At 44.9% G+C, this 24,940-nt stretch overlaps 1 protein-coding gene across 4 annotated transcripts in view; it reads left to right on the forward strand.

The window, feature by feature from the left end:
- Positions 1-20,876, forward strand: part of LOC148526625 (putative methyltransferase DDB_G0268948) — a 37,276-nt gene extending 16,400 nt beyond the window's left edge. For all 4 annotated transcript variants that reach the window (XM_088470243.1, XM_088470244.1, XM_088470246.1 and 1 more), the window contains exons 4-8: positions 4,178-4,280; positions 7,416-7,526; positions 15,952-16,052; positions 16,839-16,976; positions 20,616-20,876. In XM_088470243.1, the coding sequence (XP_088326369.1) occupies positions 4,178-4,280; positions 7,416-7,526; positions 15,952-16,052; positions 16,839-16,976; positions 20,616-20,706 (544 nt within the window). In that variant the 3' untranslated portion in view covers positions 20,707-20,876. The remainder of the gene's footprint in view (positions 1-4,177; positions 4,281-7,415; positions 7,527-15,951; positions 16,053-16,838; positions 16,977-20,615) is intronic.
- The last annotated feature ends 4,064 nt before the right edge of the window (positions 20,877-24,940 follow it).

Here is a 24,940-nt window from a genome sequence, read left to right on the forward strand (position 1 = left end):
TGCGTCTGTCTCCCGTCTCTCAAAGAAAACAGCACCCCCATTACCAGGAGCTATAGTACTAAAAGATCTGTCGGATCGTAAGTTGGAGACAACGCTAAGATCTATTTATACTGCAGCGGGTGCTCAACTTAGGCCCACCCTGGTTAATGCTTGGGTTAACAAAGCGGTGGTTTGCTGGGCTGACCAGTTGGTTAAAGGTTTGGACTCTGGTACTTCCAGAGCAGAGTTACCTCTACTAGCAGAACACATACGTGAGTCTGCAGTTTACATGGGAGAAGCTTCTAAAGATATCAGTCAGATTAGTGCTCGCATATCTGCTTCGGCGATTTCAGGCCGCAGAGCCCTCTGGCTGCGCGCTTGGCAAGCGGACGCAGAATCCAAGCGTGCTGTGGAGGGTTTACCATTTAATGGCGATATGCTCTTTGGCCCAGAATTAGACAAATGGATATCCCAGGCCACGGGGGGTAAGTCTTCCTTCCTTTCGTCAACTACACCGGCTCCCAGAAAAGCTTACACAGGACCTTCGTTTCATTCCTTTCGTGCGCCACATTCCTTTCGTGTTAGAGCCAGAGGGGCTCCCTCTCAAGCAAGAGGCGGCAGAGGTAAAGGCCGCCCACACACGGTTGCACACAGACAGGAGCCTAAGCCATCTGAAAAACAGATGGCATGACGGTCTTCCGTCCCACCTGGGACTATCTACAGTGGGTGCCCGGCTGCAAGGATTTCAACATGTTTGGAACCAGACGTCTCCGGAACCGTGGATCCGCAGACTAATTTCCCTGGGGTACCGAATAGACTTCGAGGCCCCCCCTCCGCCTCGGTTCTTCACTACAAGTCTGCCAATACCTGCAGACAAGGCAAGAGTTCTACAGGGGGCTATCCAGTCTCTAGTAGTATCATCTGTGTTCGTTCCGGTTCCAGAACATCAATGAGGTATGGGGTTCTACTCAAACCTGTTTGTAGTACCCAAACCGGATGGATCGGTCAGGCCCATCTTGAACCTCAAATCATTGAACCTGTATTTGAAGATGTATCAATTCAAAATGGAGTCTCTGCAGTCCGTTATTGCGAGCTTGGAACCAGGAGAGTTCCTATTATCCCTGGATATCAAGGATGCCTATCTCCACGTTCCCATCTGGGAACCACACCAAGCCTTTCTGCGTTTCGCCATATTGAAGGATCATTATCAGTTTCGGGCATTGCCGCTCGGGTTATCCTCGGCTCCCCACGTCTTCACCAAACTCATGTCAGTCATGATTGCTCAAATTCGGTCATCGGGAGTGAACATAATCCCTTATTTGGACGACCTGTTACTCAAGGCGCAATCGGTATCTCTTCTTACAAGTCATGCCCTACTGACATCTCAGACTCTAACCCAACATGGTTGGATAATCAACTTCAAGAAATCAAATCTCAATCCGTCCCAGAGGCTCCTGTTTTCTGGGCATGATCTTAGATACGGCATCACAGAGGATCTTTCTTCCACTAGACAAAGCCCGGGATATCCGGTTGTTAGTTCAGCTGGTCCTCACGCCAAAGAAGGTGTCCCTCCTTCTTTGCGTCTCCTGGGGAAGATGGTAGCTGCTTTCGAGGCACTACAGTTCGGCCGGTTCCACTCCAGGGTGTTTCAGCTGGACCTATTGACACGGGTCAGGGTCTCATCTGCTTCTACATCGACAGATCCGTCTGAGCCCAACTACCAGAGTGGCCCTTCTCTGGAGGACACAATCCAACAATCTTTTAGCGGGCCGGAGATTCGGGGTGTGGGACTGGATCATCGTAACAACGGATGCCAGCCTTCGAGGATGGGGAGCAGTGGTCCTCGATTATCACTTTCAGGGTCGATGGTCCCCTCTAGAACAAAAGTGGCCCATAAATGTGTTGGAACTCAGAGCAATTTACAATGCTCTGATAGAAGCAACAGAGTTTCTAAGGAATCGTCAGGTAAGAGTTCAGTCCGACAATGCGACAGCCGTCGCGTACATCAACCGCCAAGGTGGGACTCGGAGTCGTATGGCCATGCGAGAAGTAACTCAGGTCCTCAGGTGGGCCGAGAGCCAGTCAGTAATCCTGTCGGCGGTATTCATCCCAGGTGTGGACAACTGGGAAGCAGATTACCTAAGCCGCCAGGATATCCATCCCGGGGAATGGAAGCTTCATCCAGACGTGTTCAGCGCTCTGATACTTCGATGGGGATGTCCTCAGGTGGACCTCATGGCGTCACGATTGAATCGTCAGCTCCCGGTATACGTGTCAAGAACTCGAGATCCGCAGGCGGTGGCAGTTGACGCTCTGACAGTTCCGTGGAACTTTGACTTAGTTTACCTCTTTCCTCCGATTCCACTTCTTCCTCGACTACTAAAAAGAATAAAACACGAGTCAGCCTCTGTCATTCTCGTGGCTCCGAACTGGCCTCAGAGAAGTTGGTTCGTGGACCTTCGGTCCCTATTGGCAGACGATCCGTGGCCCCTTCCTCTGTGCCCGGATCTGCTACAGCAGGGTCCTTTCGTACACCCCAACCTAGCGCAGCTGCGTTTAACGGGGTGGCTCTTGAAACTGATATCCTAAGACGCAGAGGAATCCCAGACTCTGTCATTCCCACCATGCTACGCGCCAGGAAACCAGTTTCGGCTGCGCATTATCATTGTATCTGGCGTTCTTATATCTCGTGGTGTTCCAGTCGGGATCTTCCATCTAGGACTTTTCGGTTGTCCCATTTTCTGCTTTTTCTTCAGACTGGTCTGGATTCTGGCCTTCGTCTTGGGACTTTAAAGGTGCAGGTTTCTGCCCTTTCCATTTTCTTTCAACGGAAATTGGCTCTCATTCCTGAGGTGCAGACGTTTCTTCAGGGGGTCTTGCGTGTGCAGCCTCCTTTTGTACCTCCGATAGCTCCCTGGGACTTGAACTTAGTGCTTTTGTTTCTTCAGTCGTCCATGTTTGAACCTTTTGGAAGAGGTTGAGATTAAGTATTTGTCTTGGAAAACGGCCCTCCTCCTGGCTCTAGCTTCGGCTCGTAGAGTTTCAGAATTGAGTGCTCTGTCCTATAAGCCACCTCACCTTGTGTTTCATGCTGATAGGGGGGAACTCCGGACGGTAGCCACCTTCCTTCCCAAGGTAGTGTCGGCTTTTCATATTAATCAGCCTATTGTAGTACCGTCTTTGGTGGAGGACTCTGGTGGTTCTTCTACCTTGGATGTGGTTAGAGCTCTCCGCATCTATGTTGACAGGACTGCTTCCCTCCGTAAGTCTGAGTCACTTTTTGTCCTCTATGATGCGGTTCGGAGGGGTTGGCCAGCATCTAAGCAGACTCTGGCACGTTGGATTCGGCTGACTATTCATCAGGCTTATGTTGGTGCCGACCGCCGGCCTCCTTCGTCCATTTCGGCTCATTCCACACGTTCAGTGGGTGCGTCATGGGCGGCCGGTAGAGGAGCCTCCACGTCACAATTGTGCCGTGCGGCCACTTGGTCTTCAGTTCACACGTTTGTCAAGTTTTACAAATTTGATACGTTTGCTACTTCGGCATCCCGTTTTGGCCGTCTTGTTCTGCAGGTGCCGCAGAGCGCTCCCGCCCGTGGGGAAAACTTTGGGACGTCCCCAGCGTAAGCACCTCCAGTGTCCCCTAGTGGATGAAAGAGAAAATGGGATTTTGGTACCTACCGGTAAATCCTTTTCTCTGATTCCACAGGGGACACTGGACGCCCACTTCAGTGCTCTCTGCCTGCCTGTTTGGTTTGTTACATATGTTGTATGTTTTGATTGTGTGTTCTCTCCCTTTTACTCCGCTTGTTCTCCATCTCCTCTCGGTCTCCATTTTCTAAACTGGGGGCTGGTGGGGCATAGAGGGGGAGGAGCTTCACACTTCTAAATTATTTAAAGTGCCGGCTCCAGTTATCCACGCCTCTATACCCCAGCGTAAGCACCTTCAGTGTCCCCTGTGGAATCAGAGAAAAGGATTTACCGTTAGGTACCAAAATCCCATTTTTACTGTCTGATTTGCAGGCGATTACCAAGCGATTGAGCGGTTACGACGGTCGTTATCGCTCAATTGCTAGGTTTAGTCGCCTAGTGTATGGGCAGCATTACCGTCCTCCTTTCATATATTGCTTGAGCACATCCGATAACGTATGTCTGCCATTAAGTTTAACAAAGTAAATTAAAGGAACTATAATTACAGTGCCGCTCCAGCCGAGGAAGTAGCAGTGACTGATGGTTCTGTGGATCTATTAACTGCGTGTACTGCTGTCCATTGGTTCAACATTGAGAAGTTTCTAAAGGAGGTAACACGTTTGTATGTGACAACAAAATTCAAAGCTTGTTTTATTTCAGAAAATGATTGTTTATATATTTGTATGTTTTACACTGAGGTTATTCTGTCATACAAAGAGACAGGTAAACAACGTGACCTGTTCATCCATGTCTTGTTGCAACTTTTCCTGTATGTGCCAAAGGTGCATATGTGTGCTTGTGTACAGCCATGGCCAAAAGTTTTGAGAATGACACAAGTATTGATTTTCACAAAATTACAAGCATTTCATAGGTGTCAAAGGCTTTTATTGACAATTGCATTAAGTTTATGCAAAGAGTCAAAATTTGCAGCGTTGACCCTCCTTTTTCAAGATCTCTGCAATTCGCCCTGGCATGCTGTCAGTCAACTTCTGGGCCACATACTGAGTGATGGCCACTCATTCTTGCCTAATCAATGCTTGGAGTTTGACAGAATTTGTGGGTTTTTGTTTGTCCACCCACCTTTTGAGGATTGACTACAAGTTCTCAATGGGATTAAGGTCTGGGGCATTTCCTGGCCATGGACCCAAAATTTCGATGTTTTGTTCCCCGAGCCACTTAGTTATCATTTTGGCATTATGGCAAGGTGCTCCATCATGCTGGAAAAGGCATTGTTCGTCACCAAACTTTTCTTGGATAGTTGGGAGAAGGTGCTGTTGGAGGATGTTTTGGTACCATTCTTTATTCATGGCTGTGTTCTTAGGCAAAATTGTGAGTGAGCCAACTCCCTTGGCTGAGAAGCAACCCCATACATGAATGGTCTCAGAATACTTTACTGTTGGCATGACACAGGACTGATGATAGCTCTCACCTTTCCTTCTCCAGAAATGCATTTTTCCAGTTGCCCCAAACAATCTGAAAGGGGATTCATTAGAGAAAATAACTTTCCTCCAGTCCTCAGCAGTCCAATCCCTGTACCTCTTGCAGAATATCAGTCTGTCCCTGATGTTTTTCTTGGAGAGAAGTGGCTTCTTTGCTGCCCTTCTTGACACCAGGTCATCCTCCAAAAGTCTTCGCCTCACTGTGCGTGAAGATGCACTCACACCTGCCTGCTGCCATTCCTGAGCAAGCTCTGCACTGGTGGTGCCCCGATCCTGCAGCTGAATCAACTTTAGGAGACGATCCTGGCGCTTGCTGGATGTTCTTGGGCCCCCTGAAGCTCACAACTATTGAACCTCTCTCCTTGAAGTTCTTGAAGATCCAATAAATGGTTGATTTAAGTGCAAACTTACTAGCGGCAATATCCTTGCCTGTGAAGTCTTTTTTGTGCAAAGCAATGATAATTGCATGTGTTTCCTTGCAGGGAACCATGGTTAACAGAGGAAGAACAATGATTTCAAGCTCCACCCTCCTTTTAAAGATTCCAGTCTGTTGTTCTAACTCAATCATAACAGTGATCTCCAGCCTTGTCCTCGTCAACACTCTCACCTGTGTTAACGAGAGAATCACTGACATGATGTCAGCTGGTCCTTTTGTGGCAGGGCTGAAATGCAGTGGAAATGTTGTTTTTGGGATTAAGGCCCTGATTCAGAGCCGGACGCTCTTTTCAGAATTCTGAATTGGGGCGTGTTTTTTTTTTTTGTTTGTTTCGGCCTCCTGGCCGCTCACATAGCTGTGGGTGACCACCAGGTGATGGTCGCGACCCACAGCTATAGTGAGCGGCCATGATGATGGTCAAGACCATCGGGCTTGAGAGGAGACCCTTGTGATAGGGTCTCATTCCCGCTAGCCCCAGTGAGCTTCCGGCCTCCATTTGTGTAGCCACCACCCCTGCCCGCCTGAAAAAAAAAAGGCGAGCTGTCAATCATAATCGACAGCCGCCCTGTTTTGGTGCGAGACCCGTAGCGATGGAGCGCCCGTCGCTGGCCGGGTCATGCGCACGCCGGCACCGGCATGCGCAGTGGGGGACCATCGACCTGCTTGTGAGCGCTGTGTGCTCGCGAGCGGGTCTGACTCAGGCCCTAAGTTCATTTTCATGACAAAGAGGGACTGTGCAATTCATTTGATCACTCTTCATGGCATTCTGGAGTAAATGCAAACTGAAGCAGCAGACTTTGTGAAAACCAATACGTGTCATTCTTACAACTTTTCGCCATGTCTGTACACAAGCCCCCAAGTGTGTGTTTCCTTATATACAGGCAGTCATCCCTTACGCTCAACTCTAAATCACCACCAAGGTATGTAGATGTTCTTGCATTAGGCAGTAGTCACCAACCTATGAAGGGCTACAACAGGGATTTCTTGTGGATATTACATTCACACTGCACAAGCTGTTCTCACGATTCTATCCAAGTCAGGAAGGAGTACATACAAGGAAGGGAGAGCACTCACCCAGTAGCAGCAAGATATTACATTCTGCTCTGTTATCACTTGTAGTAATATTGATGGTTTCTAGATACCGCACAATGGATCTGGACTATAATTTATTTATTCACAGTTGCTTATATAGCGCAGCATATTCTGTTACGCTTTACAATTGGGAACAAAACAGTAATTTAACAAGACTGGGTAATAACAGACAGAGAAAATGGTAAGAGAGCCCTGCTTGCATGCTTACAATCTATAGTTTAATAGGCATTGATACACAAGCATAAGTGCTACATATAGTATATTGGCCTAGCCAGATTGCAGAGGTTCTTGGTGGGCTGTAAGATCCAGTCCCACAGCAGTTTTGGCCTGAGTTCAGCAGGATGAGAAAATTATAGGTAAGAGTTATGCGTAGATTATATAGTGGAGATGTAATTGAGTAGGATAGCATATGAAGGTTATGTGAGTGGTCCTGGAATTTCTAAGCATGTCTGAAAAGATGAGTTTTCAGGAAACGGTTGAAGGTTTGGAGACTAGAGGAAAGTCTTATTGTGCATGGGAGGGGATTCCACAGAGTGGGTGCATCCCGAAAAAAGTTCTGTAATCCTGCATGGGAGCAGATAATGCTTGTGGCTGAGAGACACAGATCTTGGAAGTGATAGCTGGATGTTGGTGAATTGGAAAAGAGCTAGAACCCTGCTTATTACCAAAAGACAATTTGCTATTTATATATGTAAAAAAAACATATTTTTGCTTAACCTTTGTTTCTCTATTATCATGCTGCTTTAATCCATATAGTAATTGGAATTCCAAAATTGCAGGTTGATCGGATCCTTAAGCCTCATGGATGTCTTGCTTTCTTTTCCTACCTTCCTGCAATGGAAGCTCATTACAAGACTCAAAGTGAACAGATTTTAAAGATCTTCAAAGAGGTCAGGATTCAAAACTATAAATACATCACAAGGTTTTGTAATGATTAGCTACATGCGATATATATATAAATCAATGCTGACCTAGCCCTCTTTGAGTTTAAACATTTATCTGTAAGAGCTGTCCATAAGCCTATTGTCCCACCTAATGGGCTTCTCCCTTACCTTAGCTGTGTGAGCCCAGTTGATTCAAGTGACATGTAAAATCAATCTATATGGAGGTGAGGGCCCACAGGTTATCTAATAGATGTATTTTTGTTATTGTGCAGCAGTGGGAGTAAGCTCAGAAGTGTTTAGATAAGTAGATAAATGTCACTGCTTTTCTTAGTGCTGTAGTGGAAGAAATTAGGCTGCTCTGAGTGGCAAGGGCTAAATACTTAGTAAGTGTTCCGTCATCACATGTGAATACTGTGTTGCGCTTCATGCCATTTATCCTGCCCGCCACGTAAAGAATTGTCCCTGCTGCAGTGATTCCACTTGGTTTCACATTTTCTGTTGGTCATAGAAATTCAAGGAGACTTCTGATATCCTTACGTTTGAAAGTAGTCAGTGTGGTATTCATTGCTGCATAAGATCACTGTGACCGGTGCAGCACCATTAGATCTAGATTGCATTGAACCATGGTAAAGGAAATGATCCATTTAAATTAAGCATGGTTTTGACAATTAAAAATGAGACTGTTAAAATGTAGAAAAAAAAAAAAAAATTAAATAAAAAACTAGGAAAACCATATACATATCACATCAGAAATAATATTTGTATTTTTGGTCTCACTCCCTGCTCATTGCCTGATTCAGTGGCGTAACTACAGCCCCCGCAGCGGCTTGGGGGCGCGGAGGCTTGTGGGGCGAGGTGGCTGCCTGCAGATTCCATGCGGACTGTCCGTCCGCATGAAATCTGCAGAAAACAGCCCTCCCAAAATGGCCGCCGCCTAGGAGGAGACATATGCTAGAGGTCCTACTGGACCTCTAGCATCTGTTAGTGACCCAGGCAGGGCGGTAGTGTGGACGGCAGATAAGTGTCGTCCGCACTACATTACTAGCAACAAAAACACAGCCGCCGGCGTCGGCAGCTGTGTGTTTGTTTTAGCAGCCGATGAGAGTCTGTCAGACTCTCATCGGCTGCTGCGCCCACTGCGGGAGCCGGGCTTCCGGGTCCTGCAATGTGTGATGGGACAGACGTCATGACGTCTCTCCCATCATGCAGAGCGGGCCGGCCCGGGAGGACGCTGCACGGAGGAGCATGCCGGAGCGGGGTTCAAGGTAAGCGGAGGTTTATTTTCTTTGTGTGTGTTTCTGGCCGGGCGGGGGGCACTGCTGGGGGGACTACCACTAAGGGCACTGCTGGGGGGGAGGACGGACTACTACCACTAAGGGCACTAGGGGGACTACTATTACTACTAAGGGCAGTGCTGGGGGGGGAGGACTACTACTAAGGGTACTGCTGGGGGGGACTACTACTACTAAGGGCAGTGCTGGGGGGGAGGACTACCACTAAGGGCACTGCTGGGGGGGGACTACTACTAAGGGCAGTGCTGGGGGGGAGGACTACCACTAAGGGGACTGCTGGGGGGGGACTACTACTAAGGGCACTGCTGGGAATACTACTAGGAGCCCTGCACACTGGTGGGACCACTACTGGGGGACACTGCATAGAGGGGGAATACTACTAGGGGCAGTGCTGTGGGGACTAATACTGGGGGCACTTCTGGGTGGGACTGCTGGGGTGGGACTACTACTGGGGGCACTGCTACTGGGGGCACTGCTGGGGGGGCTATTACTGGGGGCGTTACTGTGGGGGGACTACTACTGGAGGCATTTCTGGGGGGGGGACTACTGGAGGCATTGCTGGGGTGCGCTACTACTGGGGGCACTGCACTGGTGGGACCACTACTGGGGGCATTGCACTGGTGGGACCACAACTGAGGGCACTGCATAGGTGGGGATTACTGCTGGGGGCACTGCATAGGTGAGGATTACTGGTGGGGGACTACTACTGGGGGCATTGGTGGGGGAGGACTACTACTGGAGGCTCTGCTGGGAGGGACTACTACTGGGGGCACTGCTGGGGGGTTAGGACTGGGGGAACTATATAAGTGGGTCTACTACTGGGGGCATTATGTAAGGGGCACTGCATAGGGCAGTGTTTGCTAACCTTGACACTACAGCTGTTGTGGAACTATATATCCCAGCATGCCCTGCCACAGTTTTAGCATGCCCTAATAGCAAAACTGTAGCAGTGCATGCTGGGTTATGTAGTTCCATACAGCTGGAGTGTCAAGGTTAGCCAACACTGGCATAGGGGGACCACTACCTGGGGCCCTGCATGGGAGGGGGCGTCAGAAAATGTTTTGGCAGGGGGGAGCAAAATTTATAGTTACGCCACTGGCCTGATTGCATGTTATTGTCATTATTATAATGTTGTTGTTATTATTGTTTATTTATAGAGAGCCCAACATATTACACAGTGATACATTTGATACATAAGGAGGTGGAATAACAATTGCAACAGCTGGGCTGGAAAATGTGTGTTGTCATTTTACAAGGCAGGAACTTTATCAGACGCCAATAATAATACAAGACAAAAAAGCGCAAATCCGAGTAAAAAAACGGTGAAGTTGAAAATAGAAAAGAAGCAGCTATTTAGTGGATAGGGATCTCCCAAACTCTTATTACCGGTAAGTGTAACTGTAATGGTATATTACTATCAGCGCTGAAAGGGTAAAAGTAAAAAGAAGGTGGAATAAGTACAGGTTAGAACAGAAATATCACCCCAATTAGGTAGAAATTAACAGTATGGTATTTATAAAACACAATAAATTGTGGATCCACAATCTCTAAGGAAGCCAGGTTATACAGGAGAAACCTGTTGGAGAGGATAGTCGAACAAGAAACATCAGGCCACACACAGACCCACTACACTCAGCGTGTTCCTAGCCGCTCACAGGACTTCTGAGTGCAGCAAGAGGTAGATAATTCCACCAGCTGCTGTCTGCTGAGCTCCACTATTGGGAGCCTGTGTGAAAAGGACTGTGTACAGATTTATGAAGTACAGCTATTCCTAGCTGTACATACATACCCACGAAGCAAGGCGTCAATGCCACAGTGCATAAGCCGCAAAACTTAAGGTGCAAAGGGGGAGATGTACTAATCCTTGTAGAGAGAGAAAGTGGTGAGATAAAATACCAACCATTCAGCTCCTGCCATTTTTCAAAAACAATCTGTAACATGACAGGAGCTGATTGGTTGGTACTTTATCTCTCTCCACTTCATCTCTCTCCAAGGCTTAGTATGTACATCTCCCCCAGAGTCTAATGCTGGGTACAAACTAGACGATGTCTTCCGATTCGGCGGATAGGAGCGACAGATTATCTAGTGTGTACCCTCGATGACGATGTGCGCTCTACGACATCCTCCATCGGCCCTACATGCAGGGCCGACGAGGGATGTCGTTAGCGAGGGCCATGCTGTCCACATCGGCAAGTGTGTATGCACTTTCCGATGCAGGCTCCTCCACCGTGTCCCGTAGCCGGAGATGGTCGGGCTGTGTACCCAGCTTTAGCCACACAGACAAGAAAAAGCCACAGACCGTCTCCCATTAATAAGGAAACAGAAAGAGCCCTGCGACCATATCGGATCCCCAAGGAGCTCTGAATCTTGCCTGCTACAACCGAGAAAAAACTATTAGGGTCCCTATAAAAATGTGATACACTCAACAAAAGACTGTTGTATCTCTATTGCTGTTATATCCAATAACAGCTGCAGACACTGGGCAATTAGGAGCCTTTCCGTACATTAAGAGAAACTCCTTACTAGTCATAATCTGTACCAGGACTGTTTATTTTAAAACTAAAATAATGTGTTTTTTACTAATACAGTCTTTTATGACAGTTTATTGTGTTTTATAAATAAATGCCATGGGGTCTTATGTACTAAGCCTTGGAGAGTGATAAAGTTCTAACCTGCACTTATTCCACTTTTTTTTACTATTTGCCCTTTCAGCGCTGGTAGTAATGTACCATTTATTATAACTGAGGCTCCATACTCATTCTGGTGAAGGCTCTTTGCTTTGCATGCTGCAGAGGCATTCATGTGAATAATTGCCACCTTCGAATAGCTGTGTGTAGACTGGTGTCTATCTTTAATATCATGTTCACTGCTGGTAACGGAGGTACAGATGTGTCCTCCTACACCTAGCCTCAATATGCCATGCGGCGCAGTGTGCAATGTATTTCAGTAATCTGGGCTGACATTATTGTTACCAGGTTTTTTCAGGTCTTGTCCACAGGCTAAGATCGAGCATTGCTGGAATACAACTGTGTGCGCGCAATCTTCAGGGGAGCTTACTCCAGGGGGTCCCTGCCCCCGGGTGCTTTAAAGGAGAAACTCACCTAGCAGTCATTGCTAGTTGATTGCTTTCAGCACCCAGTGAATTTGGACAGTGTTTTTTGATATGACAATGGCTTGTTGTTTGGCTTCTCTTTTGCCTACTTCCTTGATAATTAGTATGACCCGCTTTTGATTCAGTGGAGTGTGTTTGTGCATCAACTCTATTAACTGGATTTCTGTGTACCGGACCTTAGGATTTGGACTACACTTATGCTTTATTGCTATGTATCATTGTTTGCATTTGCTATACACTGGACTTTACAATTGACATTTGAAGTATGTTTGTGCCTCCCCAGGGCTGTCTCTAGGGGTGTGCGACCTGTACTGTCGCACAAGGCCCAGGCATCCGGAGTGTGACACCGTCGCTGCCCCATGGCACCTGCATGTGGCTTCCAATGTGCCTGGTCATAGAGTTGCCCTCAGTGTCCAGTGGCCCACCCCTAGGTGTTATGTCATGATGCCACAGGTTTAAAGGGCAGGGCTGGCACAGGGTGCACTGTCGCCCTGTTATTGCCCTGTTCATCCCTGCTGTGCACCGACTGCCTGACCACAAGTTACTTCTCCCTCAGCACCCTAGACAGGTTTGCAACACTTCTATATTTTTACATTATTGTGATTGCTCCCCTCCCACTGCCATAAATTTGTGTGCCTCTGCAACTGGAGTCCACTCTGATTTAAAGGAGTTATATAATACTCTTATTTCTGTGGCCATTACAAACAGACTAGAAGCGCCACCCTGGCATCCACCAAACCCATATTCTTCCACCAGACTACCAGGTACTACAGAATAAGTTGTTACTCAAAAGTCCAATGGCGGTGTGCTTTACAACACTCCGGCCGAGGTTTGGTATTGCTCATAGTGATCTAAGGCCCTCATTCAGAGCCGCTCGTTAGCGGCAGTACGCTCGTTCCGAGCGATGTTTGCACATCTGCGAATGCGTACGGTTTTTAGTACGCATGCGCGAACCAGTCAGTGCGGCCAAAAATCGTTGGTACGCAATATAGCGAGTGCCTGCTATTTTGAATGACAGAATGAGGCGTATGTGGGTGGTAACAGGGGAAGGTGCTTGAAAATGGGGAGTGGAGATCCGAACGCAGGCGTGCTTAAAGGTCAAAACGGGCGTTTTATGGGTGTGTATATTTAAAACAGCAGCGTCATTGTTCACGTCACTGGGTTATTTTATAGCCAGATCTGCTCGCAAATTTGTGGTAGCAAACACCAACCACAAGAATAGCGAGCAGTTCATACGCTGGTCGATGTACTCGATTAATCTAATAAATAGCGGACATGACGTAGGATGCGAGCGGCCAGGGGGCGTTTTTAACAAATAAACGAGCGTATGTTTTGCTCGCTCGTTCAGACTTAGAGGTGTGAACAGACTACAATGTGCGTACGGATCATTTGAATAGCCACCCCTTGTTTTTAAACGAACGACCGCAAATAGCGAACGGCTCTGAATGAGGGCCTAAGGCCCTCATTCAGAGCCACTCGCTAGCGGCAGTACGCTCGTTCCGAGCGATGTTCGCACATCTGCGCATGCGTACGGTTTTTAGTACGCATGCGCGAACCAGTCAGTGCGGCCGAAAATCGTTGGTACGCAATATAGCGAGGGCCTGCTATTTTGAGTGACAGAATGAGGCGTATGTGGGTGGTAACAGGGGAAGGTGCTTGAAAACGGGGAGTGGAGATCCGAACGCAGGCGTGCTTAAAGGTCAAAACGGGCGTTTTAAGGGAGTGCATAATTAATACAGCAGCGTCATTGACCACGTCACTTGGTTTTTTTTAACTCAGAACTGCTCGCAAAATAGCGGTTGAAAACACCAACCACAAGAATAGCGAGCAGTTCATACGCTGTACGATGTACTCGATTAATCTAATAAATAGCGGACATGACGTATGGTGCGTGCGGCCAGGGGGCGTTTTTATCAAATAAACGAGCGTATGTTTTGCTCGCTCGTTCAGACTTAGAGGTGGGAACAGACTGCAATTTGCGAACGGATCATTTGAATAGCCACCCCTTGTTTTTGAACGAACGACCACAAATAGCGAACGGCTCTGAATCAGGCCCTAAGACTTGTGTGCATATGCATGTCCAACCTCAGGGGGGTGCGAGAAGAAATCCGACTACAGTGTCGGCCTTGTGGCTGCAACGATGACAGCCCTGTGGCGGGCACTTTAGTCAGAGAATGCCGGTTATCGCAACTAAACACCCTGGTTAAGTCGACAGAACCGACATTCTCCGACTTAACCTCTTCCCGACTAAGCAAACAGCGCAGTGAGTTGAATAGCTCAGGAAGCTCCCTAACGAAGCTAAAGCAGCTTTTAGAATTCGATAGGGAATGTTGCAATGAAGGACAGAGAATTTTCTGCACGTCCGTGCACGGCAGTCCTGTTCTATGAGCTTGTGTGACCTATTGGCTCGCAACTGAGCTGTTGTTGCTTGTAAGCATATCCTTTGCACAATAACAACACAGTTGATTACGGCAGCTCCCGCAGGGCAGAAATTGAACTGACTTGTTGATGATTGTTCGTGGAGCGTGATCCTTATATTGGTTTTGATTTTTATATTAGATGATTGTTTGAGGAGCATTATTCGTTATATCCGATGGTTGTTCAAGGAACATGAGTTTTATATAAAATTATTGTTTGAGGAACATGATTCTTAAATAAAGGGTTAAAATTGTTTTATTGCAATAAAGCCCTCCCCAAAATGCCTTTGTTAACCACTTTGTGAATTTTTGGTAGATTTTTGCCTCCATATACAAAAGCAATACAAATAGCTGGCGTGGATGAGGCAGTGCCAATCAGGAATCCTTTACGCGTTTCTCCTTGAGTAGAGAGAGGTTTCATCAGAAGACAAAGATTAGTTTATTTGTTTTGCTTTTGTATACGGAGACTCTGGTTATGTACAGTGGGCTAATAATCTGTGCACACGTGATCCTCAGTCTACCTAGTGGCATACTAAAATGCACCCCCTGCTGTGATTCAAAGCAGTTCTAGCTCAACCCAAAGGTTTGTTGTCATTGTAGGCAATGGGCAGGAGGTGATGGTATAAGACAGGATATGAAAAGCACATAAGAGATGAGGGCCCTGCTCGTGAGAGCTTACAATCTAAAGATACATGGCCTGATTCAGAGTAGTACGCAAACCCGATGGTTTGCATACAACTCCGATGTTATAAGATCGGCGCATACCCAGGATCTGTACTGTGTATGCGCCGGTTTTCTACTGTGAGATCTCTTGGAGTTCTTCAAATCCGTAGCCTGATTGACAGGCTGCACCCATTTGGGAGCGGGGACGGGTTCTGTTCCAGAAAACGGGGTTTTAACTGTAGCTGTCGCTAAAGTGTATAGGATTTGTAGTTTTTCCAAAAATTGGGACCAAAGTCCATTTTCAATGTGACAGATTAAAGTAATTCCCACTCAACTCCTTAGTAGCTTCTACAGACTCTGAGTCTATATCTATTTAATTTAGGAGATTGGCAATTGGTGCATAGCCTTAGAATGTTAATGGTGGTAGATAGTCTAGAGCAGTGGTTCTCAAACTCGGTCCTCAGGACCCCACACAGTTCACATTGTCCTGGTCACTCAGCAAGTGTACTCGTTACTCACTAACACATTTTAAAAGATCAACAGGTGGAGCTAATTATTTAACTTGTGATTCCGCTAGGAGACCTGGAAAACATGCACTGTTTGGGATCCTGAGGACCGAGTTTGAGAACCTGTGCTCTAGAGACCTTGTATGTGTTTCAGTGGATGGGGATGCTAGATGTTTTTTTCCAGTACTCTTTAATATGTAATGTAATTGCAATTTAGTTCAACAAATATTATTTCCATTTATTTCAATTGGGAAAATGATTAATTTTGTAGTGCTTATGTTTGTCAAGTTTTCCAAAACCATGTGTTTGGACTGTAAAAGTCCAATGTAAATTTGTACTGTACACAAAATGTATTATCAAAAGCAAATTAATAACTTTCTATTCAGTATTTTTAAAAACCTTGTGTTCATACATTTCTGTAAAAACTTATTACTTTTCCAGGTTCAAGATTTCCTGGAGCAATATCAGCATGAAAAAGTTCATCATGTCAAATCAGGTTACAAGGAGATATTTGAGGCTATTCCCTATACAGACAAAAAAAGGTTTCTAAATGTTTCTTATTTTTTATCATTCTTATGGTGCATTCACATGGTCAGATTTAGCAGGATGATATAAACAATAACGATATCGTTAGATCGTTGATAGCGTCCATTTTTTAGCACCTTCCGATCCCCAAACAACGGACGATGCGCGGGCACGGATGATCGATAACGACCATCGCTCGTGCATGCAGTCCGACCTGGTCAATAATGACCAGGTTACTATAGGGACGATCGCGGGTCGTTTAGTCGTTTGGGGGTGGATGCTGTGCTGGATGTTCTATAACAATCAACCAGCACATGCAGGATGATCAGACAACGATATCTTTATCATTGTCTGATCTGACTGTCTGTATGCACCATTAGAACATGGTGCCACGTTTATCCAGTTTATTATATCACTAAAGGATATAGCCAGCGTTTGTGAACTGTTTTTTCCCCCCCAGATTTGAAAGAATAAACCCAAAGGCTTCACCATATAGTTAGTAACTGGTTAGATACTCTGCTAGAGAGTATATGTAATAGATTTATCTCCATCTTCAAAGATAGGGGTGTATGCAGCCCTCACTGCTTCATCCTTTGCCCAATCTCGGGCATGATGAGGCCAGGCTTAAATATACCCATCCCCCTGACAATGGAGACTCTGCATGAGAAGTTCTGTTTGATACACCCTGCTAGAAATGATGAAGTAGGCGTTTGATTTGTATAAGGAGTATTTGGGGTCAGAGATAAGAACCCAGACTTTCCGTAGAAACTATCTGCTTCTATTTATTTATCTATTTATTGCAGGATAGTTGACATGGATACGAAGATCACAATGACTTTGGCAGATTTGATTGGTCTTATTCAGACCTTCTCCATGTTTCAGACATTTCGTAGCCAGGAACCTGAGAAAGCACAGGAATTCCTTAAGACAACAGAACAAAGGTAAGAAATGAGCCCTAGCTACATACCTCCATCACAGAATGCTTCCAGTTATGCCTCCCAATTTCCCATTATTTGCTCTATACAGTCAAACCCCCATTTTACACTTTTTAAGGAACCAGTAAAAATGTACAGAATGTGGAATGAATGAAAGCACAAACACTTCCAAGTGAAATTAAAATGTCAGAAAGATACCAGACATTTTGCAGTTATTGGCCACAGTGATTTATTGTGTCAGACTGAAGAGAAGAGCTTATTGCGCTCTAGTTAACTATTTCAGTAATAAACAAAAAGAGAAAACTGCTGTATACCACCATGGCAGGACAAAGTGTGTCTTTGTACATTTTGTGTGTAAAATGCAGGAAAAATTAGTGTTATATCTGGGTAACTGATCCACTGGCATGCATTAAGGAATTACGGGGCCTGGAAGTAAAGCGCATGTTCTGGGAATGTTCAGTGAGCTGTTGACTGTATCCAAATATAACCCCAAAAATGTGGATTTTTGTACTTACCAGTAAGATCATTTTCTACTAGTCGATAGGGTACACTGGAGAGGAAAATGACTACTGTCCTGAAATAAGCACTGTAGAATTAGGGGCGCTTTTCAACCACTCCATATAAAGCCTTAATCCAAATTGCAGCTCCACCAGCAGGATCTGCAACCTGCTAAAAGACTTTTTCCAATAATCGCTCGACGTGTTTGTCCTGAAATAAAGCAAAATAATACATGAACGTAAACAATGAGTGTAAGGGAGTGTGTCCTGTGTCTCGTAAAAAATCAAGGGAAAGGATAATATTTGTAAATGCAAAATTCTAAATTTTTCTTTCATCCCTGGAGGACATTGGAAACAATGGGGGTTCCCAAGGGCAGGGACGCTCAAGAGCAATATGTAGCATTTTCCACCCAATACTTCAATAGTAGCAATTGGGATGTAGTTTATTTAATCCCGACTGCCGGCATCCCGACTGTAAATATTGGGGTTAGGGGGAGGGTTACGGGTTAGCGTTAGGCTGCGGGGGAAGGGTTAGGGTTAGGCTGCAGGGGAGAGGTTAGGTTTAGGGGTAGGATAGTTACTGACAGGTGTCGGTATCCGAACCCAGTCGTGATTCTGACCGTCGGGATCCTGAGCGCTGGCATCCCGTACCCAACCCGTAACAAATCTGTAAGACTTTTTAAATGTATGTACACACGACCAGGACCCCACTGATCTCCTGAAATGAGCCTTGGCTATTTCTGTAACAGGCGCCTCTCTGCTCCAATGTAAGCCTGACCAGTTACAGCCAAAATCCCTCTAGCAATAGTTTGCTTAGAGGCTGGAAAGCTCCACCTTCAAACACAATTCTTAAGAACTCTAACTACATCCAAGGACTGTAAAGTCCTCTCCATCCTGACCAGAATGCTGGAGACTATCTTTGGTTGGAATGAAGGTTTAGTTCTCAAAACTGCTCTATCCTCTTGAAAAATGAGAAAAGGTGAACAGCACCCTCCTTGCCAAAGATATGGCCAGAAGAAACACAACCTTCCAGGTTAAAAACTTTAAACCTATTGATAAAGGCTCAAAAGATGTATTTTGTAGGGCTTGAAGAACCAGATTCAAATTCTTTGGTACCACAGGAGGAACAAAAGGCGATTACAAACGGAGAACTTCCTGAAAAAAGTCTGGACCTCTGGAATTAACATAGTTTGTTTCTCGGGGAAAAAAAACTAACAAGGCTGACATGTGAACTTACATAGACCACAGTCTTAACCCTGCATCAGATCCTCCTATAAAAACAAAATAAGTCATTCAAACTTAAAAGAAGACGTGGGAAAGTTTGTCCTTTCACACTGAGCCATATAGGAGTTTCACAGTCTATGATAACATCTGGCTGATGCAGGCTTCCTAGTATTCATCATGGTTTTTATCAGGGCCGTAGCTAGGGTAGTGCGGCCGGTGCCATCGCACAGGGCAGGGGGCGCTGTTTGGGCCTGTCAAATTTCTGTTTATTATCACTCTCACTTGTAGCTTCCTCTTATTTCATCCACAGCATCTCCTGGCCTCCCCTATCTCTTCCCTGGCCCTTCCCCATGAAGCCATGGCCCTCTTTTGGGTGCATTATGGCGGTCATTCACACCCGCTCGCGAGCGCAGGACGCTTGCAAGTGGGTCGATGTTCCCCCACTGCGCATGCGCACGACGGAGGGAGCTCCGTCGTGCGCATGCGCGAGACCCGGCGAACGACGGGCTCTCCATCGCTCCGGGTCTCGCACCAAAGGGGGCGTGCTGTCGATGTTGATTGACAGCACGCCCCCTTTGGTGGGCATGCCGGGGGCGTGCCTGCCAGATGGAGGCGTTCCCACGGGAACGCCTACCGTCTGAAGCCGGCCCCACTGACATCACTAGTGATGTCAGTGGGAGTGATTTTGGCTCTGATAGAGCCAAAATCACTCCAGGGCTTGCGGCAGCGAGACCCTACCGCAGGGTCTCCGTCGCAAGCCCGATGGTCACGATGGTCAAGACCATCGCGACCATCATCATGGACGCTCGCATATGCTGTGAGTGGTCACCCACAGTTATGCAAGCGGCCAGGGGGCCGCTCCATTTTCACGGAGGAGGGCCCTGATTCAGAGCGAGCGCTCTGGTCAGAGCGTTCGGCTCTGAATCAGGCCCTATGTCCCTTTGAAAAATGAGGGGGGCGCCAATGCTCTTTCTGGCACAGGGCACCAAAAAGTCTAGTTACGGCTCTGGTTTTTATCACCTTGTCTGAAAAACTTTTGTATTTCAAAATTTATGCTTCAGTAACCAAGCTGTTATAGCTAAACACATTAACGCTGAATGCAGGAATGACCCAACAGATCTGGCTGTAATGGGACAGATGAGCCTGCAACATACTCAACAGATCTGATTTCCAGGCCCTTTTTGGCCAATTTGGAGCCACAAGAACAAAATGTGCTTTTTTACTTTTTACCTTTTTCAGGACACTCGGCAGCATGGCTAGCAGAGAAAATAGGTAAATGAGGGGATGATACCAATACACCATCATTGTATTGATTAACATTGCCTCTGGATCTCTATACTGACACACTAATGTCTAACTTCGACGTTCAACCTGGATACCATTATGTTATTGTCTAATTGACCCAATTTGTCCACTATCTGTTGGAAAATATCTGGATGAAGTGACCATTTCTCTGAATGTAGATCCTGTCCTAGTCTTACTATATACTTACTGCATACCTTATTTGGTAATCTGTCCATACTTAAAAGACACAATACGTTAAGTGGTGATGCTTACTCCAACTTACACAATGAAGTGTGTATTTTTTCATCTTGCTCATTTGATTGTTTAGAGAGCACTTACTTGACTCATATACATATGGACTATGAATACTGCACTCCAATGGGAAAAAAAGGGTCACCATTTGCATAAGTGAATGTGCATTACACACCTAATATCCGTAACATGTGCAGTTAGATGTGTCTGATTGCGTGTCACCAATACCACAGTTGGGGACTATATACTTTGAGTGCATTTGCTAAATATTTGGAGGGTAATGTTATTTATATTTGTTAATATAAATTATTTACAAGGAGCTATGGCTACTAAAAGCATTACATTATATGGCGGTATGGTTATATCTAGTACCTTCATCTCATTTCAGGTTTTTGGACGTTATGGGAGTGTCTTCTAATGAAACCGAAATTGAGGTGTGGTTAAAAAATGTTTTGGTGCTGGCTTCCAAGCCAAAGTGAGAAGAAAAGTATGAGAAAAGTATTTTTTCTATAACACATTGCCAGAAAAATGTTATTAAACAATATTTCACTGAAGCCAATTCTCCTAGATTCATTACATAATTGTATTGATCTACATGTAAAGCCATTTTTATACTTTATAATCAATTATCAATCCTCAATTAAAAGTGTTAAAGAACAAATTAATGATTGAACTCAATTATTTTCTCTGATATTTCATTTGAGTCATCTGTATTAATTATGATAAACTAGATGATGTCCCCAGCGCTGCCTGGGGTTTTATGTTCTCTTTCTCTCCCACTTCAGCGCTATCCCCACTCTTTTTCTTCTCTTTCTCACCCTCTTACTCCATGGGGGAGATGTATCAAGCCTTCTAAAGAGGACAGGTAGTGAAATTGCCCATAGCAACCAATGAGCGTCTAGCTATCATTCCCCCTCTCCATGGGGGAGATGTATCAAGCTTTCTAAAGAGGACAGGTAGTGAAATTACCTATAGCAACCAATGAGCGTTTGGCTATCATTCTATAGAATGTACGTGCTAATAGATAGTTAAGAGCTGATAGGTTGCTATGGGAAACTTTTCCACTTGTACCAAACCTTCTAAAGAGGTCATCTCCCCCTATTTCTCTTATCAGCACTTTGTTTATCATTCTTTATGGTGAGGGCACTTCCTTCCTGTCACGTTTATTCTTCCTCCCTTCAACTTCGTTCAATTTGTTCTAACCAGTCCTCTTGATATGTATTGCTATGTATGATATAGCAAGTTAATACTTATACGTTTCTTTTTATGTTATCTATCAAGACAAATAGTACTTCTCCCAGCTTGGCATGAGGATAAGGTCTTTCATCCATGGATATACATGTTGGGGCTTATTTACAGGTGGACGCATATATATACTTTTCAGTGCGGTTTTCCATATATCTATATGTGCACCAGACAGAGGACATGAGTGACCCAGTATAGTAATATAATGAAATGTCACAAACATGAGAGAATATTGGGCCTGATTCAGAGATAGACGCTACTGTGATTTTTACGAAGATAGAACGATTTTGACTTTGCGTATGCGTATAAGCCACACTGCACGCACGCTGCGATTGTCTTGCGATTCTGCCAGCACAGTGGATCCATTCACAAAATAAGTGACAAGTCGTCAGCGTTTGGGGGAGGTAAAGGGGGGTGGTCAATAAAACGCAGGCGTATCTGACCGTTTAAACACACTTACATGGGCATGCATAAATTAGCCCTTGCGATCTCCTACGCAGCATAAGCGCCCTCTGCGTGTCAGGAGAGCTGTCCAGTCTTCCGCAAGGGCAAGATGGCCGCTTGATGTGCGTCGAAGTTACCGATATTTACGTCGGTAAGCGACATCGTACTCATATGAGAAAGCCGTGGTGGGGCGTCCTTATGCTCTGGTAAGCTTTGGAACTTTTAGCATATTTTCGAAGCTGTGATTGCCATTAGCGATCATCTCCGAATCAGCCCCATTGTCTTTACAGTGTTATTAATAATGTAAGTGCTATAAGTTCCATATAAAATGAACTACATACAAATACTAATTAAATTCAAACATCTATGGATTTCTCCTTTATAAATCAAATGGGAATCTTCTTTCCCGCATTATCCCAAAATGCTAAGTAGGTATTGTTTCCTGAAAAAAAGAAAATATCTGGCTTTAATAACATCCATATCTGGCTTTAATGAAATCCAGATAATATCTGACACTGCTCCTCATAATATTAGAATGTGTGGCTATGACATCAGCCAATGATATAACATGTTAATGTTTTACTCCTTTCTAGTTTATTCAAAATAATAGTGTGTGGCATTATGCAATCTTGAAAATCAGCATGTAGGAATACGGTGTTGGTTGTGCCTCCTTTTTCTTTCTTAAAATATGTAGTCACATGTAATAAAATGAAATCTGGCATGAAATAGTTTATAATAATTAATGGAACTCATAAAAGACTCTTCTAGAAATTACGAACATGTAGTAGCATAAAACAAAGATTGAAATTACATAAAGGGGTCAATTCAATTAGGTGCGAGCACATGAACTCATCTCCCACCGGACTAGCAGATTTTTGTACGTTGTTCTGTGGAGCTGCAGACAAAAATCAGCCAGCCTGTGGCTACTGCACTCGCAGGGCAAGCTGACTCGCCTCTAACTGAATCGACCTCAAAGAGCATCCAAATGCAATCAAACTTTGTAACAAGACTCAAATGAACAATCGCGTATATCATCCAGTAGCTGCGAGTGAGGAGATGGAAACCGTGTTGAATGGTCTGCTGAGCCAGATGATAGAAGACTGGAAAGCTTGTGAGGTAGGAGCTGAAATCCCAGATTAAGCCGCCAATGTGTTTTACATTCATTAAATATCAATATAGCTGGCATATTGATATTTCGGACTTGAACTTTGTCTGATTTTCATTCTATACAGGCATTGATATTTGTACTGCTTGCACCATTAGAGAAGTGTTCCCCTTAGTTCTGTGAACTAAGAGGGTCTCCTGTGTGCATGCAGGAATTAGTGATTTCACAAAAAAACTGACTATAATAGCTCCATTTCAATACACAAGTTTAATCCCATATTATTCATAACTATTGATGTGGATCCTCCCATCATCCATCCCTACTTCTAAGTGGATCTTTTTCAAGGCATTTGGGGGGAGAGTAACAATAGCAGAGATTCATAGGATAGTGCATCAAACATATCAACAATACAATGTGTGTGTGTGAGATATATTGGTGCTGGAGATTAGGGGTAACACCTAAGAGAGGGATTATGTCATCTCTAGCCTGAGGTTGAGCCCAGTTGTGTTCCGTTAAGAATTCTAATTGGGAAGGCCAACGTGGTCTGCCGAGTGTTGGAGACAGGGTAGTGGTGTCCATGATTGCTGGTACTGACACCCGATGAGCCAGTGGCTGCTTAGGCTTCTGTGGCCACCTCCTGTCCTGTGGGTTCTGTTGCTGTATCCTGGCCGGAGGGTTTAGTGGTTGCCTCCTGTCCTGAGGGTGCAGTGGTTACCCCCTGTCCTGAGGGTTCAGTAGCTGCTTTCTGTCCTGAGGGTTCAGTAGCTGCCTCCTGTATACCCAGCAGTTGCCTTTGTGCCCAGTCCATAGCATCTGAGATGACCGCCCTGGCCACTGGTACTTGAATAAATAGAGCTATAATCAAGTTACTAAATTTAAAATAAATAAACAATATTTGGTAAATGTGTCCATGGCTGTATGTAAACACAATCTATTAATAAAGGTAGAGTACCATAAAATATCACAATTTTTTTCAGTACTTATATATTGATATTCATAAAATCCTTTTAATACATACTATTCTGATGAGCACAGGTCTCTAGATAAAAACATAGTAAGGTATCTATTGTAAGCAAAAATAACAATAATAATAATTTTATAGCACTCCCAATATGACTCAAAGTGCTTTATATTTGCATTTTACTAAACTCAAGATATACAATATATTTTTTATTATTATATTAATAACGTACAGAAAAGAGAACTAAGCGCTTGAGTTGTAGTTTATTTTTTTTAGAAACTAAAGCAGCATTGATGAAATATTTCAGTGAACAGGGAAGCCTTCAATCTGTTTTTAATGGTTTCTAGAATGGAGGCCTCTCAAGCTGTGCGAGGAAGCGAGTTAAAGAGAGTTGGAGCTGCAATGCTAACCTCTGCCCCTCACCAATGTCACTAATGATCTGCTCACAGCCAAAGTAAATGGTATCTTCTCTATTCTCCTATTCCTCAACCTCACAGAAGCATTCACCACTATTGTACTCCCACAGCTCCTTCATATGCTCTATACCTTCTCATCTTCCACTACACCTTTTCCTTAGTGAACTCATTGGTTCCTTTGACCTCTATTACCACGTTTGTGCCAACGATATCCAAATTTACCTCTCTCCATCTGATCTCTCCCCTGTGGTCCTCTCCTTTATCACTGCCTATAATCTGTCTCCTCCGAGATATCACATTGCTTCCTGAAAATCAATATTTCCAAAATATGGACAGTTTTATAGCAGTAATATAGTAACTACTTTACTATTTAACATGGGCTAAACTAATTCATTACTATTACTATTAACAAACTTGGCTGCATTAGAAATTGATCTAAAGTTGCTTTTGGTTACATTATTGCAATTGGAATAAAGAGAAAGCAGAAACTTATCACTATGGATAGGATTTGTTAGTTTTATGAAGGTTCTACACTGCGACCT

This window comes from Taudactylus pleione, unplaced genomic scaffold, assembly GCF_031769625.1.
Source record: "Taudactylus pleione unplaced genomic scaffold, aTauple2 ptg000095l, whole genome shotgun sequence".
Lineage (NCBI taxonomy): Eukaryota > Metazoa > Chordata > Amphibia > Anura > Myobatrachidae > Taudactylus > Taudactylus pleione.